General features: G+C 40.2%; 1 protein-coding gene across 20 annotated transcripts in view; it reads right to left on the reverse strand.

The window, feature by feature from the left end:
• The window catches only part of DENND1A (DENN domain containing 1A), a 508,126-nt gene that overhangs the window by 213,451 nt on the left and 270,631 nt on the right, over positions 1-24,044 (reverse strand). For all 20 annotated transcript variants that reach the window (XM_072777866.1, XM_072777861.1, XM_072777848.1 and 17 more), the window contains one exon: positions 9,430-9,530. In XM_072777866.1, the coding sequence (XP_072633967.1) occupies positions 9,430-9,530 (101 nt within the window). The remainder of the gene's footprint in view (positions 1-9,429; positions 9,531-24,044) is intronic.

Raw genomic sequence — 24,044 nt, forward strand, 5'->3', positions numbered from 1 at the left:
AGGTTCATGGTGTCCATAGAGAAAAATCAACTGGTCGTTCTGGAGCTTGAATTGGAAAAAGGCAACTGGGGAAGAGAAAGAGAACACGAAGATTTACTATGTGCCCAGTGCCTTCCATATGCTGCGCAATCAACAAATATTACTATGTGTCAAGTGTCCCATTGGGCTGGGGGAGACAGGACAGAGACAACAGTTCAGGTCCCTGCCTACTTGGAGCTTACAGTTAGCAGCAGACATGAAATAAGCTTATCAGTGTATGCGTGTGAACCGGGGTAAGGCAACATACAAGGTGCTGGGGGTGGACCCGAGGGGACCTCAATTCATCGTGGCAGCAGTCTTGAAAGGCTGATCTCCATAATTTACAGAGGCATCTATGGCTCAAACAGGTTAAGTGACTTGACAAAGGTCACAGCTGGTGAGAGGCAGAAAATATGGCTTGAAAAGCAGAAGGGGTACAAATGCCATGAGTTAATCACAGTTTTTTTTTAGGGGAAAAGGTATTTAACTCTGTGGCTGGTTTCCACCCAGCCGTCCCTGATTTATGAGCAATAGCCTGGGATAAGGACCCACGAGAGGACAAGAGCAATTCTGGATTGGGAGACGAGGCACGTGTGCTTTCGGGAGCCAGCTCGCAGGGCTCACAATTGTGGGTAGGCAGGACGCAGTGTCAGGCACTAGAAGTGGCTGGCTGGTGTGACACAGGTCTATCACTACAGTGGAAGCATGGGGGAGGGGCTGGGGACAGTGCCCTTCTCAGTGTGGCCCTGGGGCTTCCTGGGGTAACCCTGGACCTTGGAAGAGATGCCTTCCAGAGCTCTAAGCCCCTGAACACATGAGCTACAAAGATAAGGCCTGAAGGAAAACCCAGAAAGGTCAACATCAAAGCCTGAAGTGGTCCGCCCTTTTGTGCCTCCTCAATCTACCGGAAGGAGACATACTTGGAAAACATCAGGAAGGGCTCCGTGGCTAAGACCACTGTAGCAGGAGAAGTTAATCACAGAGAAAAGGTCAGGAGACAGGGCTCTCTATTGCCCCAGAGAGTTCAATGAGAACCATAACAGCCATAGCCAGCTGCAAAGGCAAGTCTCAAGTTGTGAGCCACCAGCAGCCCATGAGACTCCCAGAGAAGTGCAGGAATGAATGAAGTAAGGAAGAAATGGAGAGGGAGGGGAAGAGGGAGAGAGGGGGAGAAAGAAAGAGAAGTGTGTATGGATAAATCAAAAGAAAGTAAACTCCTCCAAATGTAGAAGTTTAAAATGCAACTGGTAAGAGGGAAAGAGCTCTTCTTTTTGTTTTTCTAGGCCTAAGATATGTCAGTGCCAAGATGCACAACATCCAATTACTTCTTAGCCTAGCTTCTCAGTCTTTCAAATGTTTAAGGGTAAAAACCTCCTGGTTCCGTTGAGAGAATACTCTGAGCCTAGCACTGTGCTGGTGGCTTCATGGACTCTCCCTTGTACCAACAACCAAGAGGGGCAGGGATGCTTATCTTACAAGTCCTCCATGAGGTAAGGCACCTCCACTGCTGAGGCATGACGGCATCACGCAGTCTGTGGCTCCTGCTCTATTGGTGACCAGGAACACGGCTAGAATGTTTTTGTTGTAGAGACCCCTATACTGTGGCCAAAGAAATTCCACAGTTTTCTTACTGTTGGGTCCAAGATAGGCTCCAGGTCAGAGAGGAGTGAGGAATGACACACAGAATGTGGCTCAAGAAATAGAAAGTCAGGCCAAGGCTTGGTTATATAAGCAGAGGTCGGGGCCAGCTATGTTCCAGGGAGGCTAGTCAGAAACCGGAGCAAGGGAGGCAAGCTGTGTTGCCCCTTGCCACATCAGGCAGCCAGACAGGGGCTGGCAAGCTGGAACCAGTAGGACAGTTTCCGATGTTCAGATGTAGATGCAGGAGCAGAGGAGGTGGGGGGCCCCCAGGGCGGGGAAGCAACCATCAGGAGAGCTCCCCAAAGGGTGGGTCGGTGAGCTAACAGCCACCATCCCCAAGCAGGGAAGGGCCATTCCCATGGGGACGGGGCACTATGACTTCTCTAACCCTGCAAGTCTCTGCACCACTGAGGGCATGCGATGCTGGATGACAGCCGTCTCATCTCGATGCACACCTAGCATCTATGCCATCAAGGGCACCTCACAGGGACCAAGTTAAGGGTCTGATGCCAACTACCTACACAGAATACTCATTTTCACAGAACATTTGCTTTCTGATGTATACGCTTTTGGAAGGTTAAAAAAAATGTGTATTTTTACATAAGAATGAACTATCTTACTAACGATAAGGAATGTATTAAAAATCTCATGGATCTAGAATTAGTGGTGATGGTTGTACAACCTTGTGACTATATAAAAAAAAAACCTCTGAATTGTATGCGTTTTTAAAAAAAACCTACTATATATGTTGCAGTATATGAATTACATTTGAATTTTAAAAAATCAAATGTAGAACATGAACCTTTAGAACCTACAGTATATCAATATAGATTCTTGTCAAATCTATAGCATAGATAATACAGAGAGCCCAGTCTCTTCTTTCTGCCATTTTACCACAAGGAAGACAGTTTACTCATAAATTGTCCAAAACTTCCTCCAAAGACTCTTGGCATTCTCACTCTTGGGTGCTGCTGAAGGAAATGTAGGTGCATCTTAATGTAGTGACTGTCGACACCAAACACGTTTTTAGGTTGCCAGGCTTCTCGTGGAGAACCGTATTTTTAGCTACACTCTTGTGGATGAGGCAACGGGAAGCTTGGAGAAATTATGTGATTCACCCAAAGACATGTATTCAGTGGGATTTGGACCCAAAACTTATCTACTATTCAGCCTCTCTGTTCAAATGCCAGGGTCAAGGTTAGCCAAATCTCACTAAGAGATTTACCTGGAAATCTATAATTGCCCTTTCTTTGTTCAACAAATACACATTGTTTATACATTTCCAGCCTGCCGGGCCCACCACAGACCCAACTTTCCACCTCCTTCTGTCTGAAACCGAAATCCTGGTCCTTTTCCTATCCTATGGTTCCCAAAGGAGCTCCTGTTGTGGTGGTTCCACCCCCTGAGCACTGGACCTACACCCTTGCTGCTTCTTAGCTTAAAAAAAAAATCTGTTCTCCTGCTCTTGCCTGGACACCTGAATTCTTTAGTGAAGGAGTGTTTTATCAGATCCAGAACCATCTATAAATAAGCTCCTACCTTCCTGTGCCCCAGCCAGGGACATAGGAGGCACTCATAAATACTCGCTGCAAAATGGAAATGACAGTTTTTGCTTACTTGGAATTCAATCTTGAACAAAACCTACATATCCCAGACTTTGGCATATAGAGAATTTTAGCCACATCTGTCTACTTCCATTTTACCTGGGTGTTGTGTATTTCAGCTGGATTTTGCTGGGTCATTTATATATATATTCACATTAATATAAAAAATAGTACCTACTATTTATGGAACATCCATTTTGTGTCAGTAGTAATTTCTATTCATCTTTGACAGAATAGAAAGGAGGCTCAGAGAGGTTCAGTGACCTCAAAGCTAGTAAATGGGGAAGCCAGAACCAAAGCTAGGTTTTCCTGTTTCCACCACACCACACTTCATTGACATCTATTTCTGTCATTAAAAAGACCAACAATCCCACTAACTTTAGCATCAGTTTATTCCCTATGCAAAATCTCGTGGCATGGATAAAGAGACAGATCAGACTGGACCCAGCTCTAGTCATCTAGAAGTCACCTCACAGCTGTCTCCAGACTGATGCCCCTTCACTATGAACTGTGCACCCTGTGATTAGCACGTTTCAGACTGTTTGCTAAAAATTCTAGATGGAATACATGATGCCACATGTAGGGACTGATTCAGAACCCTACAGGCAGCATGGATAAAGAATCTAGAACTAGGGCAGCCCGGGTGGCTCAGTGGTTTAGCTCCACCTTCGGCCCAGGGCGTGACCCTGGAGACCTGGGATCGAGTCCCACATCGGGCTCCCCGCGGGGAGCCTGCTTCTCCCTCTGCCTGTGTCTCTGCCTCTCTTTCTCTCTGTGTCTCTCATGAATAAATAAATAAAATCTTAAAAAAAAAAAAAGAATCTAGAACTAGTATCTCTCAGACAGAATCTGAGCATGTCCACTCTGAGTGAAAGAATGGTTTCCAGATTCAGGAGATACAATGCCTTTTACAAAGACAACTGTAAAATTCAAACCTAATTGTAAACACAGGGTATAACTTTTTGGTTCAACCATGTCCTCACAAAGTATCAGGAATTAGCTACTAACTTGCCTCTTGATCTGGCTGGCCTTTGGGGGACAACCTGAACTTGCCCTGATCTGCTCTGGAAATATTGTGTCACAAAGGTGTATTAACAAGTGTCCAGAATAACCCAAATATACAATTTGTTTTGGGAATTGACGTGTAGTTCTTAGTAGTAGTGGGACTACTTCTGAAAGAGTAAGGCAGAAAAAGGAATTTACATAGGAAATACCATATGGTTTCTACTGGGACCTTTTATTAGCAACATTTAATTAGCATAGTACCCAGTACACAGTAAGTGCTCTATAAATATTTTCTGAATGAAAAAACATAAGTCTACAATTAGCAAGTAATCAAGAAGCCTACGTGAAAATTTTTTTCACAAAATCTTGGTGATGGATAAAACTTCCTCTCTAAAACTTTGGAGGATAACGGTGAGAAAAGCTTTAATATCAGATAGTCTTATATGTTAAGTGCAGACTATCATTTCTTAGCGGTATGACAGTGGTTTATTTTACATCACTAAACCTCTCTGAGCTTCAATTTCCTAATCCATACAATGGAGCTGATAATTAAATATTATTTATGGCTTGATTCTGAAGATTTACAATAATGTTTATGAAGAGTTTGACACACATGCTACTCAGTAGTGATTATTATAATGAAGGGAAATGCAGATTCTCATCAGCAAGTTAATCCTTTTGTCCCAGAAATGGGAAGGCCCTCCCAAAACTGGCCAAGGTCAGGGCTGACATCAGCCAAGGTAGGGAACATTCTCATTTTCACATTCAAAGTCAAGAAAATGGTACAGATCTAAAGTAGAAAGGAACCAGCAGCACATGTTTTTAAATATTCATAAGGGCTGGAAATGTCTTACTCCTTTCGTTTTCTCTGCCATCTGCTTTTGTTTCTTTTCTTTTCATTCTTATGCCACAGCTGCAAATGAAAACAACCATACAATAACTCAAGTTAAATAAAAAAAAAAAATCAAAATAAAAACAATCTGAGGGGTAAAAAGAAAGGATGAATTATAAAGTTTTTCCCTGAGCTCACAAAGCAGCAGAAACAAGAATATTTGATGTTGAGTTAAACCTTCTGGAAACCAAAATTCATGTTCCGTGTTTATAATAACCATGATAAGAGCAACCACCATTTACTAAATGGCCCATGTGCCACTTGATGACCAACATCACTAATTCTAAAGCCACTCTTCAAAGTAGGTAAATTAAACCCACTTTACAGAAAAAGATTTTGCAGGTCAAAGAGATAAAATAGATTCTTAATGGTCACACAGCTAATAAGAGATGAAATTGAAATCTGAATCCAGATCTGTCTGAATCCAAAGCCCAGGGTATGCTCTACCACATACCCCTCTCCAAAAATGGGAAGGGATTTGAAAAATATAATTTGGGAATTTTTTAGGGAAGATCATTTGTACTACACTGATTTATTCAGATAATTAAAATCTGTGATTATACCCCTAATTAGAGTTAACTCGGATAATTGGTTGCTGTATTTGTGAATGTGCAATTAGAGTCTTCCACATAATTGTGGGGGTTTAGGCATCATACTTTCCATTTATTCACTGCATCCCATAGCTTTGCTCTACTGGCCTCTGTCCTACCCAAGGCTGCATTCTAGCTCTTGGGCCCAAGAACCATGACTTGTGATACCAACAGCAGGATCTGGACTCAGCCACATTTAACGTGTCTTTGTCCAGAAGTCAACGAACACCTCATCTTCAAGTGCAATGTAAAAAGCTCTCCCAGCCTACACTGTTGTCCTGAAAACCCCGAGCAGCATGTACCTGAAGAAAAACTGGCAGCAGTGGTCCTCATGTGTTAATTACACTTTGGAAGTCTATTATGCATAGCAAGGGCACCTGCTGGCAGTGAAAATGACTAGAATCTACCCTTCCTGCGCAGTGAGTAAATTGAGAGTTCATTTCTACAGGAGATAATAGTTTTCAGATTCCATTTCGTGTATCCCCTGCATGGGGACGTACTTAACATTTAAATCATCTGCAGAGGAACAAACCTCCTTCAAATTTACATGTTTCAAGCTCCTAGCACTTTACTTAAAATGCTAGTTATCCCCGCTGGCTCTCACCACCAAGGATTAAACTCAACAGTGGTGAAAGTCACCGAGCACAATAGCATAAAGTTATTAGCATTGACTCAAATTTCATGACATTTGTAGTTTCTGACCAAAGCAGTTGGTAGCAGGCTGAAGGTGATCAAATCAAGCCTTGGATGGAAGATCTGTTTTAACTCTTAGGGTCTTTTATTTCCTCATTCTTACATCTTGTAGTTAATAAACAGATACCAATCTCCCCTGGCCTATAATCATCCTTTGGTCGAATGTCAAAAAAGTTCTTTTGTGCAAACAAGAGGCCAGGAGAGGGACTGCTATCATATACACAGAAACCTCCAAGATGGAGCCTAATCACAAAACCCACTCAGGCTCTGAAAAATTCAAGTGTTAGCTCTGATTTTGCTTTTTTTTTTTTTTTTTTTTTTTTTTTGAGTGGAAGTTTGGGTTGACAAGGGTTTAGTAGCCTTCATTGTCAAGTCTTCTCTTCTAAGGTAGACCTGACAGCATCATCCTCTGGATCAGGCTAGTGACACAGTTCATGAGAGGGCTGGCGTTAGAGAGGAAGTTGAAAAGAGGATCTCGAATCACCCTCCACAGAAAAAAGCACACCAGCCAATAAATCCTTGAAGCAGATAAGAAAGGAGGGCTGGAAAGAACAACTGGCTAGAATAAATACTTATTTTTTTAAGTGAAAAATTTCAATTATAGAAACCATACTTTTTCATTGTAGAAACAGAATAAAACAAAATAAAATAAAAATCACACCGAGTTCCTCTTTCTCCCCCTCACAAATCCCTGCTAACACTGTGGTGTATTTCCTCTTAGATTTCTGCTGTACCTGTGTGTGTACATGTATACACATATACATACACCTACATATGTATACACACATTTTTGTGTTTCATATACACATATAATGTTTGTTGTTATAAAAATGGAATCATACAGTACATGGTATCTATATTGGAACAAGTTACTAAACCTCTTGGGGCCTTGGTTTACCGATCTGTGAAATGGAACTAATAATAATACCCACCTCACAGGGTTGCTAGAAGAATTAAGTGCGATCACAGACTGGGGCATAGGAGATGCTCAACACTGGAAGCTATCGTTAGCACTGTAAGGGACAAAGCCTTCTTTTCTGCACAGTTCGGGGAATGTAAGCTGCCAGTTTTAAGCTAGCTGACAATTCAGTAACCAAAGCTTTCGAAATAATACAAAAATAAAGTTGTACTATTTCGGAGACAGAGGCACTACTATGACTCTGTCAGGTCCTACCAACACCTGCACACAGAAGCCCACTGGAGCTCCTATCAGTATCAAGATACATAGGTGAGTCTCCTCCAGGGAGAACTCTTAAAAGGTTTCCTCTTTTTTTTTTTTTTTTTTTTTTTTTTTTTTAAAAAAAAGGTTTTCTCTTTAAAGTACATGTCTGGGTTGAGGTGTGCGGGGGTGGGTGGGGTCTCTTCATAGGGGGATCAAAGACGTGCACAGAGAATGGACCTGTGTCAGTGTGTGTGTCTGTGTGTGTGTGTGTGTGTGTGAGAGGGGGTGGGGGCCACATGTCTGTGTGTGGGGTAGGTGTCTATGAGAGTGTTCTACGTTGTGGGGGGGGGATGGCAGAGGGCTTCTACGAGCTAAGGGGACTGGGAATCACTGTGTGAGTCTGTCTTAGGGAACATATGTGCCCTTTTCCTTCTATTCCTCTCACTATCCTCCTCCAACTTTGTCCTCTTTCCCCCTCTCACTCCCCTCTCTTCTTCTTGTCTGAGTTTCAGTGTCCTCCTCTCTTCGGCCCCCTAGCATTTCATTCAAACAACAAACACTACTGGAGAACAAACATGGTCCTCTCCTTTGAGACCTGTGGCAGGATGGAAAAAAACGAACATAGTTGATTTAGAAGCTCGAAAGGAAGCAGCAAGTCTAAGCAAAGGAATGGGCCCTTAATTTCATAAGAAATGGGAGAAAGGTCCAGCTAAAAACAGCTACCTTGACAAGAAAGATACATAACTGAGAGAGAAATGAGCCAATTCACTTAGTGCTATGCACTGGAGTGTGCCATTGATTTGTACCTGATGGCCCTGAGCTACACCTTGGTTGTACACATGGCTTCTTTGGATGAGAGTGAGCTCAACACATTCAAAATCGGAGCACTGCAGAACACAGTTAAGCTCTCAGACAATCTGGCCACTTCAGTGAACCTTTTCAGTGACATGACAGGATTGCAAAATGGGCTGGAAGAACCCAGCAAAAATTGTGACTAACCTGATGGTAAATGTCCTAAAATCATCGGTTCTTGAATGACAGGGCTGTGACCCTCTATAGATCCCTTTCTCCTGAAGCTCTTAATTTCTGGCAGGCAGTACCTTTTCCTCCATACTTCCATTGCTCCCTTATCAATGTCTGCTGACTTGAGCTGTCTGGAGACAATGTCTTTAATCACATTACGCTAGAGAAAGAATTATTCAGAAGGAAAACAGATCCAAATCCATTACACCGACAATCTTTATATATTATATATGGAACAACTTCATTTTGCAGATGAGGAAACAAAGTCTTAAGCCAAGTGACTTGCCCATGGTGGTAGAGCGGACTCTAAAGCCTGACTCCTTTCTTCCTGACACTAAAATACATTTCCCCGAACACTGAAACTCCTATCAAAAAACTGCAGAGGGTTTTGAAGTGTGTCTTATGCTCCCAAACCAAGCACAGCTGAAAACGAGTCCTACAGAATGTGCCAGGGTATGGATGAAACTTCAAGACCCTGGGGACCACAACTATTCTTCTCACCAGTCTCCGACTCATCTTGGGGGTGGGTGGGGGTAGAAATCACACCTCTACGTGGTACTTCAGTCTCTCCAAAGCGAGAAATACAAAAAGATCTACTGCCTTGAACTCTTAAGAATGCCACAGCATAGTTGAAAGCAGTTTAGAAACAAAAGGGCCATGCAATCACGTGGTCTAAAATTCACATCATTTTGAAGTTAGTATTTTTAGTTTAGTCACAATTACATTACAAGTTATAGGCCTAACATCCTTGTCAGTTCCTGTAAGAGGAAGAATAGAGGACAGGGTGAGCAGCAGCCTTACCAGCAGTAGTCCAACAGGTGTGGAGGCAGGACAGGGATGTACACGTGCTGCCAGAACATGGGGTAGAGCATCGCGGCAGACCCGTGGATGCAAGCAGTCAACTGCAACAGAAGCAAATCACAGACCCAGAGCTAAAACACCAAATGAGAAGACGCTGTCATCGAAGTTGAAAACAATTAAATATGTACTTCTTGACATATTTAAAATTATAACTCAATCACTCGAATTCAAATTTAGTAAGAGCTTGCTTTTCAAAAGAAAATCTTCCTCCCCATCTTGATGATGAAGCTAATGCACAATGAAATTTTTAAAAGTTTTTAAAAATGGAAAAACAGATAAAAGAAAATAAAAGCCTTCGCCACCTGGAAATAACTTGACATTCTGAGGTATTACAAACAAAACACCTTTATGTCCTTTTCTAATAAAATTACAATTACTGTAAATGCAGTACTCATTTGCCTTCTTTTACAGTTAATGTTTATTTGTTGGCATTTTCCCACATCCTTAAATATTCTTAGAAAACATATCTTTTAAGGATACTCAATGAATTTCCCATGCTATATTTAACCACTTTCCCACTATTACCTTATATAATCAGATCATGTCAATAATTTTTATACAAGGTTCCTAGATGTAAGATTCAGAAACAAAGGTTATAAATATTTTAAAGCACTTAATAACTATAGTTTAAATATAATAAAACTATTAATATAATAAAGGATGGAAGCTCTTTACACTCCCTCAGCCATGCACTAGAATGTCTTCTCCATATCTCACCTGTGCTAAGAACTATAGTCAAGTTAGTAGCTTTGAAAGTGTCTCTATCTGGATTTTATTTTTAATCCTCCGATCATGACTAACGCTTAACATCTTGTCATGTTTCTTGGTTATATTTCTTGGGTAAATGGTCTATTCACTTTCTTAATCCAGTAATGAGTGTTCGGATTTTCAAAAGTGATTTACAAGCGAACAATGGATATACGAAGAATAGTAATCCTTGTAATGTTTCTGAAAATAACTTACCCTTCTGTAGTTTCCTTTGAATTTTGGGGTAAAGAGAAGGTTTAAATAATTTCACAGACAAATCTTTTCCTTCATGATGGTTTCTACTGCTGTTATACTACAAAAGTCCTCAAATTCTTCCCCAGCATTTAACTCTTTAATCCATCTGGAATTAATTTAGGTTTAAGGATGGAGGTGAGAATTTATTTTTTCCACATAGTTAATCAATTGCCCCAGCACTGTTTACTGACTAATCCTTCCTCTTCTTCTTTTGATATGCCCCTATTTCATATTCCTTCTTTCTCTTAAGAGCTAGACATATCATATTAGGATTTGATATAATTTAAAAATTAAGGACAAAGATATAATGGGAATAAAATTGCTACAAAATTCAATATAGTCAAAGAAGGAAAAAAACCCAACACCTTTGGAGATAGGCTCTGAAGTGACAAAAGCCAACAACACATGTTTCTTTCTGCCTTTTTTCTTTAATGTTTCTTTGGTTTCTGGGAAGCCTGTTCCCAGGAGGACTTTGCTTCTTTTGGAAGCTGTTAACTGGCCTTTGCTGACAGAAGGACATTTACGTGGCCAAAGAGTGACGTGCCAAGGCCCAGTTAAAAGAATCCCAGAGGTTAGTGTAACATGAACAGCTTTAAATTGGATATTCTGCTGATGTTTCACAGTTGTGAGAGCTGTGTATTAAATCCAGGGCCGCTACTTTCTCCCCCCCACCCCCCTCCTTTTCCCTCCAGACCCTGTTCTTTAAATCAGGTACATGTCATGAACAGGAGCCGATCCAGCAAGCTCTCAAGAGCTGTTCCCAGTGACTCTGCCAAGCCTTGTAGGTTTAATCCATTCCTTCTCAACCCATTTCAGTAGGATTCCATATAGAGACTGTCATATTTTACATGAGTAATATCTTTAGAGTTAGAAGAGATAAAAAAATCTTTGGTGTCAAATGAGTGGAAAATGAACAAACTTGACTCCAACTGCACCCTAAAGTCAGGCTGGAGGGTGACCCTGGCTTTGGACCCCAGCTCTTCCTGCCCATCCTTTAACTAGCTGCCAAAGTACTCATACTAACGTACAGGTCCAGTCACGTAACATCCTACTCAAAAGTCTTTGGGGGCACGTCTGGAGCAGGCGTGTCTCCCCCAGCTTCCAGTCTACCTGTAGAGTAGCATCTTCAGCCACAGTCTCTATTGGCTTCTCCAGGTTTATCCTTTGAATAAATCACTTCAAACTTAGGAGTAGCTATGTGCTCCTTTCCTGGATCTGTGCCCCTAGCAAACTCCTGCTTTGGGTCTCTGTGAAAGGACTACTTTCCTCACGTGGCTCTTCTGGGCACCAGTTCCTATTCTTCATGGGGTTATACTGGTCTGCATGTTTGTCCTCTCAATGGAAAGTACAGAAAGACCCTGTCTCTCTTCCTTTCTATGTTCTTAGTGGCAGAGTAAGTGTGAGTTAATGCAATGATTCTTCCATAAACAGAAGACAATTCCAACTTAATATATATTCACAACATAAAGACTGTTAGTGGCCTGGCTTTTAACTACTGGGCCAACATTTTCATGAGTCTCACAGCATGTGGTATATGACTCAAATTCCAAAACAATAATGGCAAGCTTAGACACAAATACACCACTTTTGGGAAACCATGTCCGTGGACTCATTCATTCAATAATATGCCTATTCTATAACTCTACAACACATCAAATAAATAAGTAAAAGCACTTTAAAATCTATAGGATGCCATACAAATATAGGATGTCCTCATTAGATGAGCTCATTTGTAATTCTCTTTCGAAAAGTCATTCAGTAGAATGTTCCTGGTTGAGATTTCATTATTTCCCCTCTTTTTAGCTTAAATTGGTTTGAGTCAAAATCCTATTTCAAGAAATAAAGTTGCAGAGATCATATCTCCAGATAATGTTCTTTTAGGTCTCCTTTCCCCCAAAAAAAACCCTAAAAGCTAAATGCCAAGATTTGGGCAGCCCTGGTGGCTCAGTGGTTTAGTGCTGCCTTCAGCCCAGGGCCTGATCCTGGAGACCAGGGATCGAGTCCCATGTCAGGCTCCCTACATGGCGCCTGCTTCTCCCTCTGCCTGTGTCTGCCCCCCCTCCCCTCTCTGTGTGTGTGTGTCTCATGAATAAATAAATAAAATCTTTAAAAAAAAATAAATGCCAAGATTTTAAAATTACCTATCCCTCATAAAAAATCGAACTTTAAAGGTGCTTGATCATGATTCTCATTGGGGGTTTTCTAAAGGCCAAATCTCTGTAATTGAAGTAAAATGCATTTACCCATTTGGTTAAGAAAACAAACAAACAAAATAGAGAACTGTTTGGCTTTTTTGCAAAATGCAAAGTGGCAAAACAATGTACATCATTACTTAGGAATAGTGGTGAGTCAACCATAAAAAAAAGTGTTATGATTTATCTGTGCTTAATAAGAAATAATATTATATCCCACAAATTATCATTAGCCACTTATTTTAAAAACAACTCTAAGGCCAACTCCATTTGTAAAAATAAGGCTCCTAAAGGCCTAGGCTCACTGCTTATAGATTACAAAATTTTAAAGTAATGAAAGTATACAATTTGGATTATAGTCAACAAAGGGGTATTGTGAATATATAATTGAAGTACAAGTTGAAGAAAATGATCCTATCAAAATCTCACTCAGTGGGAGCATAGAAAGATAGTATGTGTAAAATTTGCCCAAAGTCATTAGTCACAATGAATATTCATCAGAAGCCAATTATCAATCCCATTTAATGACACCCCAAAAGATTTTGCCCTGAAGCAGCTGAATAGTCTAAGACTCCAGACAAAACTAGACAAATTATACAGCCAACAGCCAGTCTAGCCAGGACACAGATTGTAAAGTAAACCACTGGTGGGTTTCTAGACGCACTTGGAGCAAATTCTGTCCTGAATTAAAGGTGCACAAGGTCAGTTCTATCTTGGAGCTTTCTGTATGGCTCCATTAGTTTCCTTTGAGGCAAAGGGAGAGAAAGAAAGAAGACAGCAGGAATAGGATAGAGAGAGTGCTCAATGATAGAACTGGGAAAAAAAAATCACAAAGACATTGTGTGTATGTGTGTGTATTTTTTCCTAGTTTAAGGTATTTCTCAGATATAATGCCCAGATAGCCACAGTCTTAGATTCCAATTCCTTGGTTGATTCCTAATGGTAGCTCTGCAGTTTAACAAGAAACAAAGACTCTCCCCCAAACAAACAAAAGGAATCCTCACAGTATATGCACCAGACATCATTTGAGGGGTTTAGGATACTGCAAAGTATTGTTTTAAAAGTGTGCATGTTTATATATATATACACACTCATCACCACATTTCACAGATACAGAAACAGTCTCAAAGGTGAAATAACTTGCCTAAAGCCACACAGTTTGTAAGTGACAGAACTGGGACTCACATCCAGGTCTGTTGGACTATAATGGCCACTGTGTTTCCAAAATGCATAAACTAACTAAAAAAATTTTTGACTGCATACCCTGTGCCTATATACTGTGCTGAGGAATCTGAACTAGGTGAGACACTGTTCCTATCAGCAAGGTCAAATTACATAGAAATACATTTGCCTTGCTCTCAGAGGACAAAATATCCAGGGTAAAATACCAGTGAATAGAAAATAATCATTCTTAAAACAAACACAGATCTGATAATTTCCTGGGGGTTAGTTACACTTAATTGGGTATTGTATTGTCCTTAATCCAATGGAAATTCGAGATAATGGCATAATGATTGTTGGTCAAAGAGAAAGGCTTACAACCAATCTGGCACACCTATCTCAAAGTATGGCTTTCGGTCATGTTTCCTTTCATATACTTGCATGGAGCTTCCATGAACTCTTTTTGATGTGAGCAAGCTGTTTCCTCTCCTGGGTCTCAATTTCACCAATAGGGGAAACAAGAAGTTGGACTCCATAATCTCCATGCCCTCTTCCAGCTTTGACAATTTCTGATCTACCTTAATTGTAATCCTTTGACATGAAGAATGTGCCACCTCTGCCCCAGCTCACCTTCTTCAGTTATACTAAGTAAAACAGGGTCTCAAAGCTACTCTTATTTTTTCTTGCCTGCAGTTATAGGGGCCCACCTGGAATTCCTATGCTACCTTGGAACTATCACCTTTCAGCCACAGCAGCCCTAACAGCTGACTGTGGGGGGCACAGCCTACTCTTGGGCTTGGCCCCTAACACTCTGGATATTTCAGAGGAAAATGATCTTAGGAGACTAAACTGAAGATGTGAGATCCTCAAGGACTACATTTGATTTCTCCTCCCTATATCTCACTATGCTTGACACAGAGCAGGTGCTGGGCAAATATCGGGGAATGTAAGAATGCCTCCAGCTTAGTATCATGAGGAATGGTAGGTAAGATTAGTAGACATTTAACAAATTGTAATTGCTTAAGAGATCACATTTAGAAGCTGCACATTTCTAAGATGTATTGAGATTCCAAGTTCTAACGGTAGACAGAGAAAAAAAAAATCAGATGGTCACAGTCATTCTTCACATCCTAGAACTCAGGAGGCCGAAAGATCAAACTGACACCTGCTTCATTACAGGTTTAGTTAGATGCACAATTTTGATTTCCCCTCTGAAGCCAAACACCAGGAAACTGATAAAAACAAAGAGTACGGAAAGAATACTAAATTATTAACCTCAAAGATAGGTCATTTATAAGTCCACTCATTTCAACCACAAATCATCCTAAGTAGAACAGTTGCAGAAAACATTATGTGTCTCGTAGAAGTTGTTAGCTTTCTCAATTTGAGAACTAGACTCTTTTATTTAATTATAAACCACCTTTATAGTCACCAGGAAATGAACAGTGCCATGATTCAAGCAGTGCTGCTGATTCTGTTTGTTTTTTTATTTTAACTTATTCTCAAACAGAAAACCCACTATGAGATCAACAAAAAGTTCTTTTTTGCAGGACTATGAAAGTTAATCTACTCAACCCTTCCAAGGGTATGAGAAAAATCTTTCATTTTAAGTGGTTCGGCTATGATCAGATTGTGTTTACTATATTCAGTGAGGGAAGAGTTGGCTTTTAAGAAACTATCAGAGATGCTTTAATAGAAAGACAATTTATAAAGCCTCAGACCTTCAAAGACCTTCAGCTGGTCTAGACAGATGCCAGACATGTGCATGGAAAGAAGGAAAAGTGCAAAGAATGTCCTGTTTTTCTTAGAAGCCAAAATGTAATGCTTCTTTCTTTCTTTCTTTTTTTGCAGGGGATGGAGGCAATCTTTCTTCCAGTAGTTTCTCTTTTAGTTGGATGGAATGCATCCTATCTCTTGCTTCTCCACCGTCCTCTGGGGAAAGGGAAGGGGAAAAAAAAATCCACACCACCACGGAGTTGAGCAGGGTGCCTTCCTCTAAGAGCGAGATCATCTAGTCAACAGGAAGCTTTCTCAGGAGATTAACTGCTAATCGCCTCTTTCCATTTTTCTGTTTTTTTAAAAATGATTTTATTTATTTATTCATGACAGACACACAGAGAGAGGCAGAGACACAGGAAGAGGGAGGAGAAGCAGGCTCCATGCAGACAGCCAGATGAGGGACTGGATCCTGGGACTCTGGGATCACGCCCTGAGCCAAAGGCAGACGTTTAACCACTGCGCCACCCAGGCTTCCCTCTCTTTCCATTTTTCAAAAGTAACCTACTAGGTAAAGTAATTAGGGTAAGTTATCAGCCAGGGCAACAAGCTTTCGTGTCAAGAGCTGATACTACAAAAAAGCAAGCAACTAAAACTGCCAGAGAAAAGCTCTAGCTTCCAAAGCAGAGGCAGAAACGACGTTATGGCAACACTATAATGTAAATAATCCCACAACACCAAGAGTGAGGAAAGTGAAGCCTTTTCTTTAAAATGAAAGAGAAAAAGGCAGAGTTACGTTGGGATTGATCATTCATTTTAATATAGGGACAGCAAGGCACTGTCACTCCTCTGTTCTGTGCCTCTGACAGACATTACTAACTGTGGAGTCAGGACAAGGTCTGAGGATTCCTCCAAACATGCAACCATTGTCAATGGATCCAAGTTGGCACTCGAAGTCTATCAGCCACCTCAAGTTTCTTGTAAGTGAATATTAAACAGTTCTTTGAAAATATTTCTAAGATCATAATTTATGCTTAATTTACACTGCTGCTTTAATAAAGAGTCACATTTTAATTTTTTTTAAAGATTTTATTCATTTATTCATGAGAGACACACACACACACACAGAGAGAGAGAGAGAGAGAGAGAGAGAGAGGCAGAGACACAGGCAGAGGGAGAAGCAGGCTCCATGCAGGGAGCTTGATGCGGGACTTGATCCTTGGTCTCCAGGATCATGCCCTGGGCCGAAGGCAGGTGTTAAACCACTGAGCCACCCAGAGATCCCAAGAATCACATTTTTATAAAAGAAAGATAGCATAGGGGTGCCTGGGTGGTACAGTCGTTTAAGCATCTGATTCTTGGCCTTGGCTCAGGTCATGATGTTTTGAGATTGAGCCCCATGTTGGGCTCTGAGCTCAGCACGGAGTCTGCTTAAGACTCTCTCTTCTGACTCTCTCCCCTGCATACACGCTCTCTTAAAAAAAAAATCTTAAAAAAAAAAAAGAGCATAACTGAACATGGAATCATGAGCACTTACCTATCAGGTCTCTGTACATGAAGAAACAGAAACCCTCAGGTAGTAGGAGTCATTAGATTTGGAGACAAACAGCCCCTGTAGTATCTTTTCAGGCAAATCCAATCTTAGAAAGGACTAGAAAACGCAGAAAGACTGAAGCTATAATATATCTAGCACCATGATCACTTCACTTACCCTGCATTTACTACTGAAAGCACTGTTCTAAGTGCTTCTATATGTTTACTCATTTAATCTTTGTAACAGCCCTGTAAGATAGGTAATATTATTGTCCCCATTCTACAGATGAGGAAACCAAGGTGTACACATATAAGGACCTGGTGCAAGGACACAGAGCTAGTGGCAGAGGTAGGAGATGAATCTAGGCAATCTAGCTCTGGAGTCTGTGCTCTTAGTTCACAGGAAACTGCCTCTGTGCTAGGATCTGTATTAATCCAACGATCACTGAGAATCCACTATGTGTACAAGCCATACCCTCAAGCAATTTAAAGAGAGAGATCAAAATGCAAACAATCAACTTCAACATAAAGGCATTACGAAAGAGGTGGTATAATAGAGGTTCAGGTGTGTTAGCATATAAAGAAGGAATCATTAACTCTGCCTGGGTCAAGAATCAGGCTTACTTCCCAAAGAGAGACAGAGACAGAGAGACTGAGGCATCAGAGTGGAGTCTGGAAGGATGAAGACAGGAAGTTGCTAGTCCTCCTTCCTGGGGGCCTGGTCAGGTGGTAACACCAGGTCAAGTAAACATAGCAACTTCGTAGGCCACTTAACTTCTATGCACTCATGACTGTGGAGACTTGAACAAGAACTGACAATTTAGTCAATGACTAAGTGACTAATGAGGAGTGAGTGGATGTGGAAAACCTTTTATGAGTTGCCATGACTATTCTTTGTTGCTTGGATTCATTCACCATCTACTATCACCAGTTATACTAATTAAATCTTCACAACGCTTTAAGGATCTCTATAGCCTCTTTGCTTCTGAAAATCAAAATAGGATTTGCTGTCCTTTAGAGTCAACTAACCTCTGCTGACTAAGCAGTATGTGCCTGCCCAGTACTGGACAATGTGCTTTCAACATCTACAACTACTGAATTCTTTCAACAACCCTAAGGTGGGTATTAATGTTACCCCCATTTTTATACAAGAGGATAGAGAGATTCAGAGAAATCAAGTAAGTGGCCCAAGGCCATATGGCTAGGGTGGATTAAGTACACAGCTAGGGGGATCCCTGGGTGGCACAGCGGTTTGGCGCCTGCCTTTGGCCCAGGGCGCGATCCTGGAGACCTGGGATCGAATCCCACGTCGGGCTCCTGGTGCATGGAGCCTGCTTCTCCCTCTGCCTGTGTCTCTGCCTCTCTCTCTCTCTGTGACTATCATAAATAAATAAAAATTAAAAAAAAAAAAGTACACAGGTAGGAATTGAACAAAAGCATCCTGACTTAAAGTCTGGTACTCTCTCATCCAGCTCTGCTGTCTTTTTTTAAGAAAAAGATCACCAGCATGGTTGGCTGAATCACCTAGCTGGCAGACTACAGATAGCAAAAAAGAAAAAAAAAAATATGAGTTTTCATAAGATATGTACCAACCTAACAGAAGAGCCTAATCTCATATCACACTATGGCTCACCAAAGTGACCACACTTTTAGCCTACATACATCACAAGAAATAATGAATCCTTATTCTTGCTGACTTAGTATCTAGTAGGTGCTCAAAATTCTTTAATAAAATCCACATGACATCTGCCAAAATGGGTGCTAAATCATTTAGGGCTTTTCAAGCATATTAAAATAGCAGTGACTTGAATATTATCCATTAGTGGTTTTTGGTAGAGGTTTGATTCATAAGAGTCACATAAAAAATAAGCTATAATCAGTCTTATAACTTAAAGAATATACTATTTCACAGACTGACCACACCACTAAAATAATAAATAAGATCCTTGGCCATGTTCTCAATGCAATGGCTAAAAAAGAACTATCACCTCCAAATTACAATGCTAGACTGCATCTGCAACCAACATTAATTACTGACAGCTTGGATAGATTATACTTAGCTCTGTCCTATCCTCGACTAGCTAATGCCAAAATCAAAGCTCTCCTAAAGAGAAACATGGAAACAAAGAATTTTATAGGGCTAACCTGTACTCTTGTCTTCTAAACAAACTTAATCAGCCACCATTATGTAGTCTCAAAATGAAAATTAGTCTAATGATGCAAAATAACAGTAATCAAAGAATAAGTATTGTTTTTGTCTTAGAGAACTGGTCTATTCACTGTTTCCGAATCTGGCTGTGTATCATTTTAGGAAGCTTTAAAAAATAGACTTTTTGTGGTTTCATGCTAGACCTTTTGAACCAGTGTGTCTGGAGATGGTGCCCTAAAACCTGGATTTTTATCAAGTTCCCTGGGTCATTCTAACACAAGTAACCCATAGATCAGCATTTGGGGATCACTAGTAATCTGAATCCTGTGTTTAGTCCAAAGGAGGTGCTTAATGCTTACCGAAGCAATAGGAGCAGAAACAGAAGAGGAAGAGCAAGAACTAGTCATGGATACTTTGGCTGGTTGAAATCACAGCAATTTTTAAAGTTTTACAAATTAAACTGTTGATGCTCTCTATATTACAGAGCCTCTGTAACACCTTAGGGTTCTTCATTCTAGTTACAGTTCAACCAGAATAAGAGAAAACCAACTCACACATAATTAAATGAAGAACATAGTTCAAAAGTAGTTAATTATATTTACATTCCCAAACCAGGGAAAAACCACATAAACACAACCTACCAGCCTTTTCTCCTACTTCCTGAGAATGGAAGTTCCTTTAGTTTCTTTCTAAGTTTTTAATATTCTCTGAGCTACAATAAAATTTTATGTGATGAAGATTAGAGAGGCTATGCTATTTGAAAGTTTGGCTGCAGAGTCTGTATTTCACGCCCCTTCAGTACATTTTGTTAAGGATTTCCCTCTTCACCAAGAGGATTAGTTTTCTTCTCACTTCTTTGAATTCTCTTCTTAGATTGTTAGTGTGAACTAGGTTAATCTCTCTAACATATAAAAGATGAACAAACAAAATGTTCGATTTATTTTATTTTTTAAACAGAACACTAAATTTAGTCTTAGAATTCTCTGTTTGGTAAGTTTCCAGTTACAAGGTCTTGGCTTCCCTTGAGCACAGTGTGAAACAAAATAATGCAGTTTGTTCCTATGGCTGGAACATGCAGAGTGGAGTGTGCAGGCAAAGAGGCCCTGGCTCTGGTCCAGTACTTCCAACCTTCTTAAACTGCCGCTCTCATCTCTGCTTCAAGAGCCACAGATGAGCAAATGGGATTAGTGATTTCTAGTCCAGAAGAGCTAGGAAAGCATGACACACATCATTCAGGTACCCATCCCATTATACAGGCTGGTAGTCATGAACAGGTGGGGTTCATCAGGAAAGAAGTGAAAATGAAGACAAGTCTGAAAATCACAGAGTACACAAACTAGCCCTTCTTGGGTGACAAGATCAGGTGGTGCTAAGATAATGGAGGCTGTTAATGGGAGTGGGTGGGACATGACTGGGGCAAGGTTGGGAGGGCCCCCATCTCCATCCCTTCATACCTATGCAGAACATCACCCACATTCTCTGGGACTGATACTTAGGAAGAAACTGACAGGGAGAAGATACTAGATGGGTTTTTTTTTTTTCTTCCCTAAATGGGGTACTATGAGAAAAGTCACAGTTTTTTTCATAGTTATGGGTACTACATAAACAATTAGATGTGAAGACTCAATTAATTAATTAGGTAGTGATCTTGCCACTAAACTGTGCTTCCTTCCTCCAAACATGTTTTAAAAAGTATCCGCTGAATAAAACAAATATACATTCCTTTGGAAAATAAACATACCTTTGTCACCATTTACTGGATATTCTCCGTGTACAAAGATTCTTATGCTACCCCTAAATCATAGAAGGAGCAATTAGGGCCAAGATGCCCAGGAGTTGGAGAATACTGCAGTACATGAGCCCTGAAGCCACAATGAGTTGGGGGAAGATATGTCCTAAGGACCCACCAAGAATGAGCCCATGGCAAGGGAATGGCAGGGGTGGGGCCTATCTAACAAGCCACAGAGTGGGCTGAATCTGAGCAGTCTCATGGAAATGGGTCTTTGCCTAATAGAGTGAGTGTGTCAGTTAGAAATTCACATATTGGCCTTCTGTTTCCCTGGTGCTGAGTGGTGTGCCAGGCATACAGCAAGTACTTACAAAATCCAAATTGAAAGGCTTTAAATGTGCATCCAAAGGCAATGGGTTTTAATGTCATCTTAGACAAGGCACTTCAACTTTTCCAGTGCTAAATATTCTCATCCACAAAAGGAGAATAAAACCAACTAGCTTTTAGGGTTGCTGTGAGCACTAATGAACACATACATATATGATTAGCACAATGCCTGGCACATAGTAGGCAGTTTGAAAACATTAACAGAATTTTCACAGGGTGTTAGGGAGAACTGGGGACTTCCATATGAAATATGGGCTATGAATCTAAACAAGGGCATTCCACATACTTAGTCCACGGATGCAAGGCAACACACCTCTTTGGCAAATCTTACAATTATTTACAAGCTGCATAACAAGTTCCTCTACTTACTATACAATCAGGACTGATTTTTTACCCATACCAGTGTATTACCCAGCTCCATCAGCCATCTTATCCTCCAGACTTAGCTCAGACTATCTTTCTGGCTCTCTCTGAGAATTCTCAAATTTTCTTACTGGGATGGATATTCTTAACAATGTGCCTCTGGCTCCTCTGACAGTTCCCACACAAAGGTTCTGACGATAGTTTTAGGTGACACCAATAAACATAACCTGATCCCCAAGGCAAGGACTTTGAAGAAGCTATGATTCATCTGTATGTGTAATCCTCCTAGTTGTTTATCCCCTTCCTGAAGCCACACTGCAGCATAATGACCCATTTGCATGTTTGTCTCTCCCATCTAGAACATGACCTTTGTCAACTTACTGCATCTCTCAGAGTAGATGAGCCATTCTGTAAAATGGGGATAATATTGATCTTGTAGGACTGCTGCTGGAAATAAATTATATCATCTGCATAAAGGTCTTATTTTAGACCTACCTGCTATCCATAAAAGCTACTAAGAAGCAACACGAGTTAAACTCAGATGTAAAAATCTGGAAGAAAAATGGGGCTTTTGTGCTAGAAGAGAGCACAGTGAAGTATTTACATTAGAGAACAAGATTTAGTTAAGCCTTCCCTATTTATCATTTATAAAGGAAAAATAATCAATATACATTAACTGAGCAAAGAGAACAAAAAGTCACATTTTTCTTATAAAGAATATCATATTATTGACCGAGAAAGCCTGAAATGAATATTACCTCACTCTGAACTATATTATATATTCCTCGGTTTGTCTCTATTGACACAGTCATCTTTATAGAAAATGGCACTCCAGTGTGTTTGACAGCTTTATTCTTTCAGATGCTTGATGGTCCTGAGGAGCATCAAGCCTACACCTTATCAAAGAAAATTGAGAAAAATGGGGTTTGCCAAAGTATTTGAGCATCTTTCCACATATTTATTAGCCATTTGTGTTTCTTCTGTCAAATGCCTATTTGTGCTTTTGGCCAATGTTTCTATTGATAGATCTGTCTTCTGCTTTTTAACTATAGTAGTTCTTTACATAGTTCAGATATTAATCCTGTCAGTGTTACATATGGCAAATAATCTCAACTCCAAATTGTGACATGCCTTTTCATTCTCTTGAATGGTACTTTTAAAATGAACAAATATTTTCAATTTAAATCTTTTCCTGTATTCAATGTATATCTCAGATTAGTTGATTAAATCCTTCCCTACTCTGAGATCACAGAGATTATTTTGTCTTCTGAAAGTCTTAAAATTTTGCCTTTCACATTTAAGTTCTTAATCCATTTGAAATTCAGTGATGGAAGATAGAAATTGTCTCCCTTCTTTTCCCCATGTAGATACTCAATTATTGAAAAATCCATTCATCCCCCCAGGTTTTACAATACCACATCTGTTGTATATAAAGAGCCCCACAGTCAGCCTATTTTTGCAATGTCTACCCTGTTCCATCAAGACCATTTGTGTATTCCTGTGCCATTACTAGCATCTTAATTACTACAGCTCTATAAAAAGTTTTGATTCTGGTAAAGCAAGCTTACATGACCTATTCTTTTCCTTCAAGTATGTCTTGGCTCTTCCTTGGACTTTTCTGCATTAATTTTAGAATCAGTTTGCCAAGTACTGTGTAAAATGCTAATGGGATTTTGAATGGAATTGTATGCAATCTATATATAGACATTTTTTGAGTAAAAGGACATCTTCAATATATTCAGTCTTCCTGTTCATGAACATAGTCATGCTTTTTCTCTTTTATTTATTTATGTATAAATATTTATTTATTTATTTTAGGGGGGAGAGAGAGATAGACAGCAGGGGAGGGGCAGAAGGAGAGGCAGAAGAAGCAAGCACTTCTTGCTGAGCATGGAGCCGAAAGCAGGGTTCAATCTCATGACTCTGAAATAACCACCCAAGTCGAATCAGATGTTCAACTAACCAAGCCATCCAGGTGCCCCATGAATTTCCCTTTTAATATGTTAATATGGTAAGTTATATTAATAGATTTTTCTAGTATTGTCAATCTTTCATTTCTGGAATAAATTCAAATTAGTTATTATGAATTATATTTTTTATACATTTGCTACTGTTTTGTTTAAAACTTTTACAGTTGTTTATGAGCAAGATTGGCTGATATATTTTTTTCTTATAAATGTCTCCTAGTGTGGCCAAATGTCAAGGTTACACAATTATCACAAGAAAAGGTGAAGTGGGGGCACCTGGGTGGCTCAATGGTTGAGCATCTGCCTTCGGCTCAGGGCGTGATCCCAGGGTCCTGGGATCCAGTCCCACATTGGTC

Source organism: Canis lupus, chromosome 16, assembly GCF_048164855.1.
Source record: "Canis lupus baileyi chromosome 16, mCanLup2.hap1, whole genome shotgun sequence".
Taxonomy (NCBI): domain Eukaryota; kingdom Metazoa; phylum Chordata; class Mammalia; order Carnivora; family Canidae; genus Canis; species Canis lupus.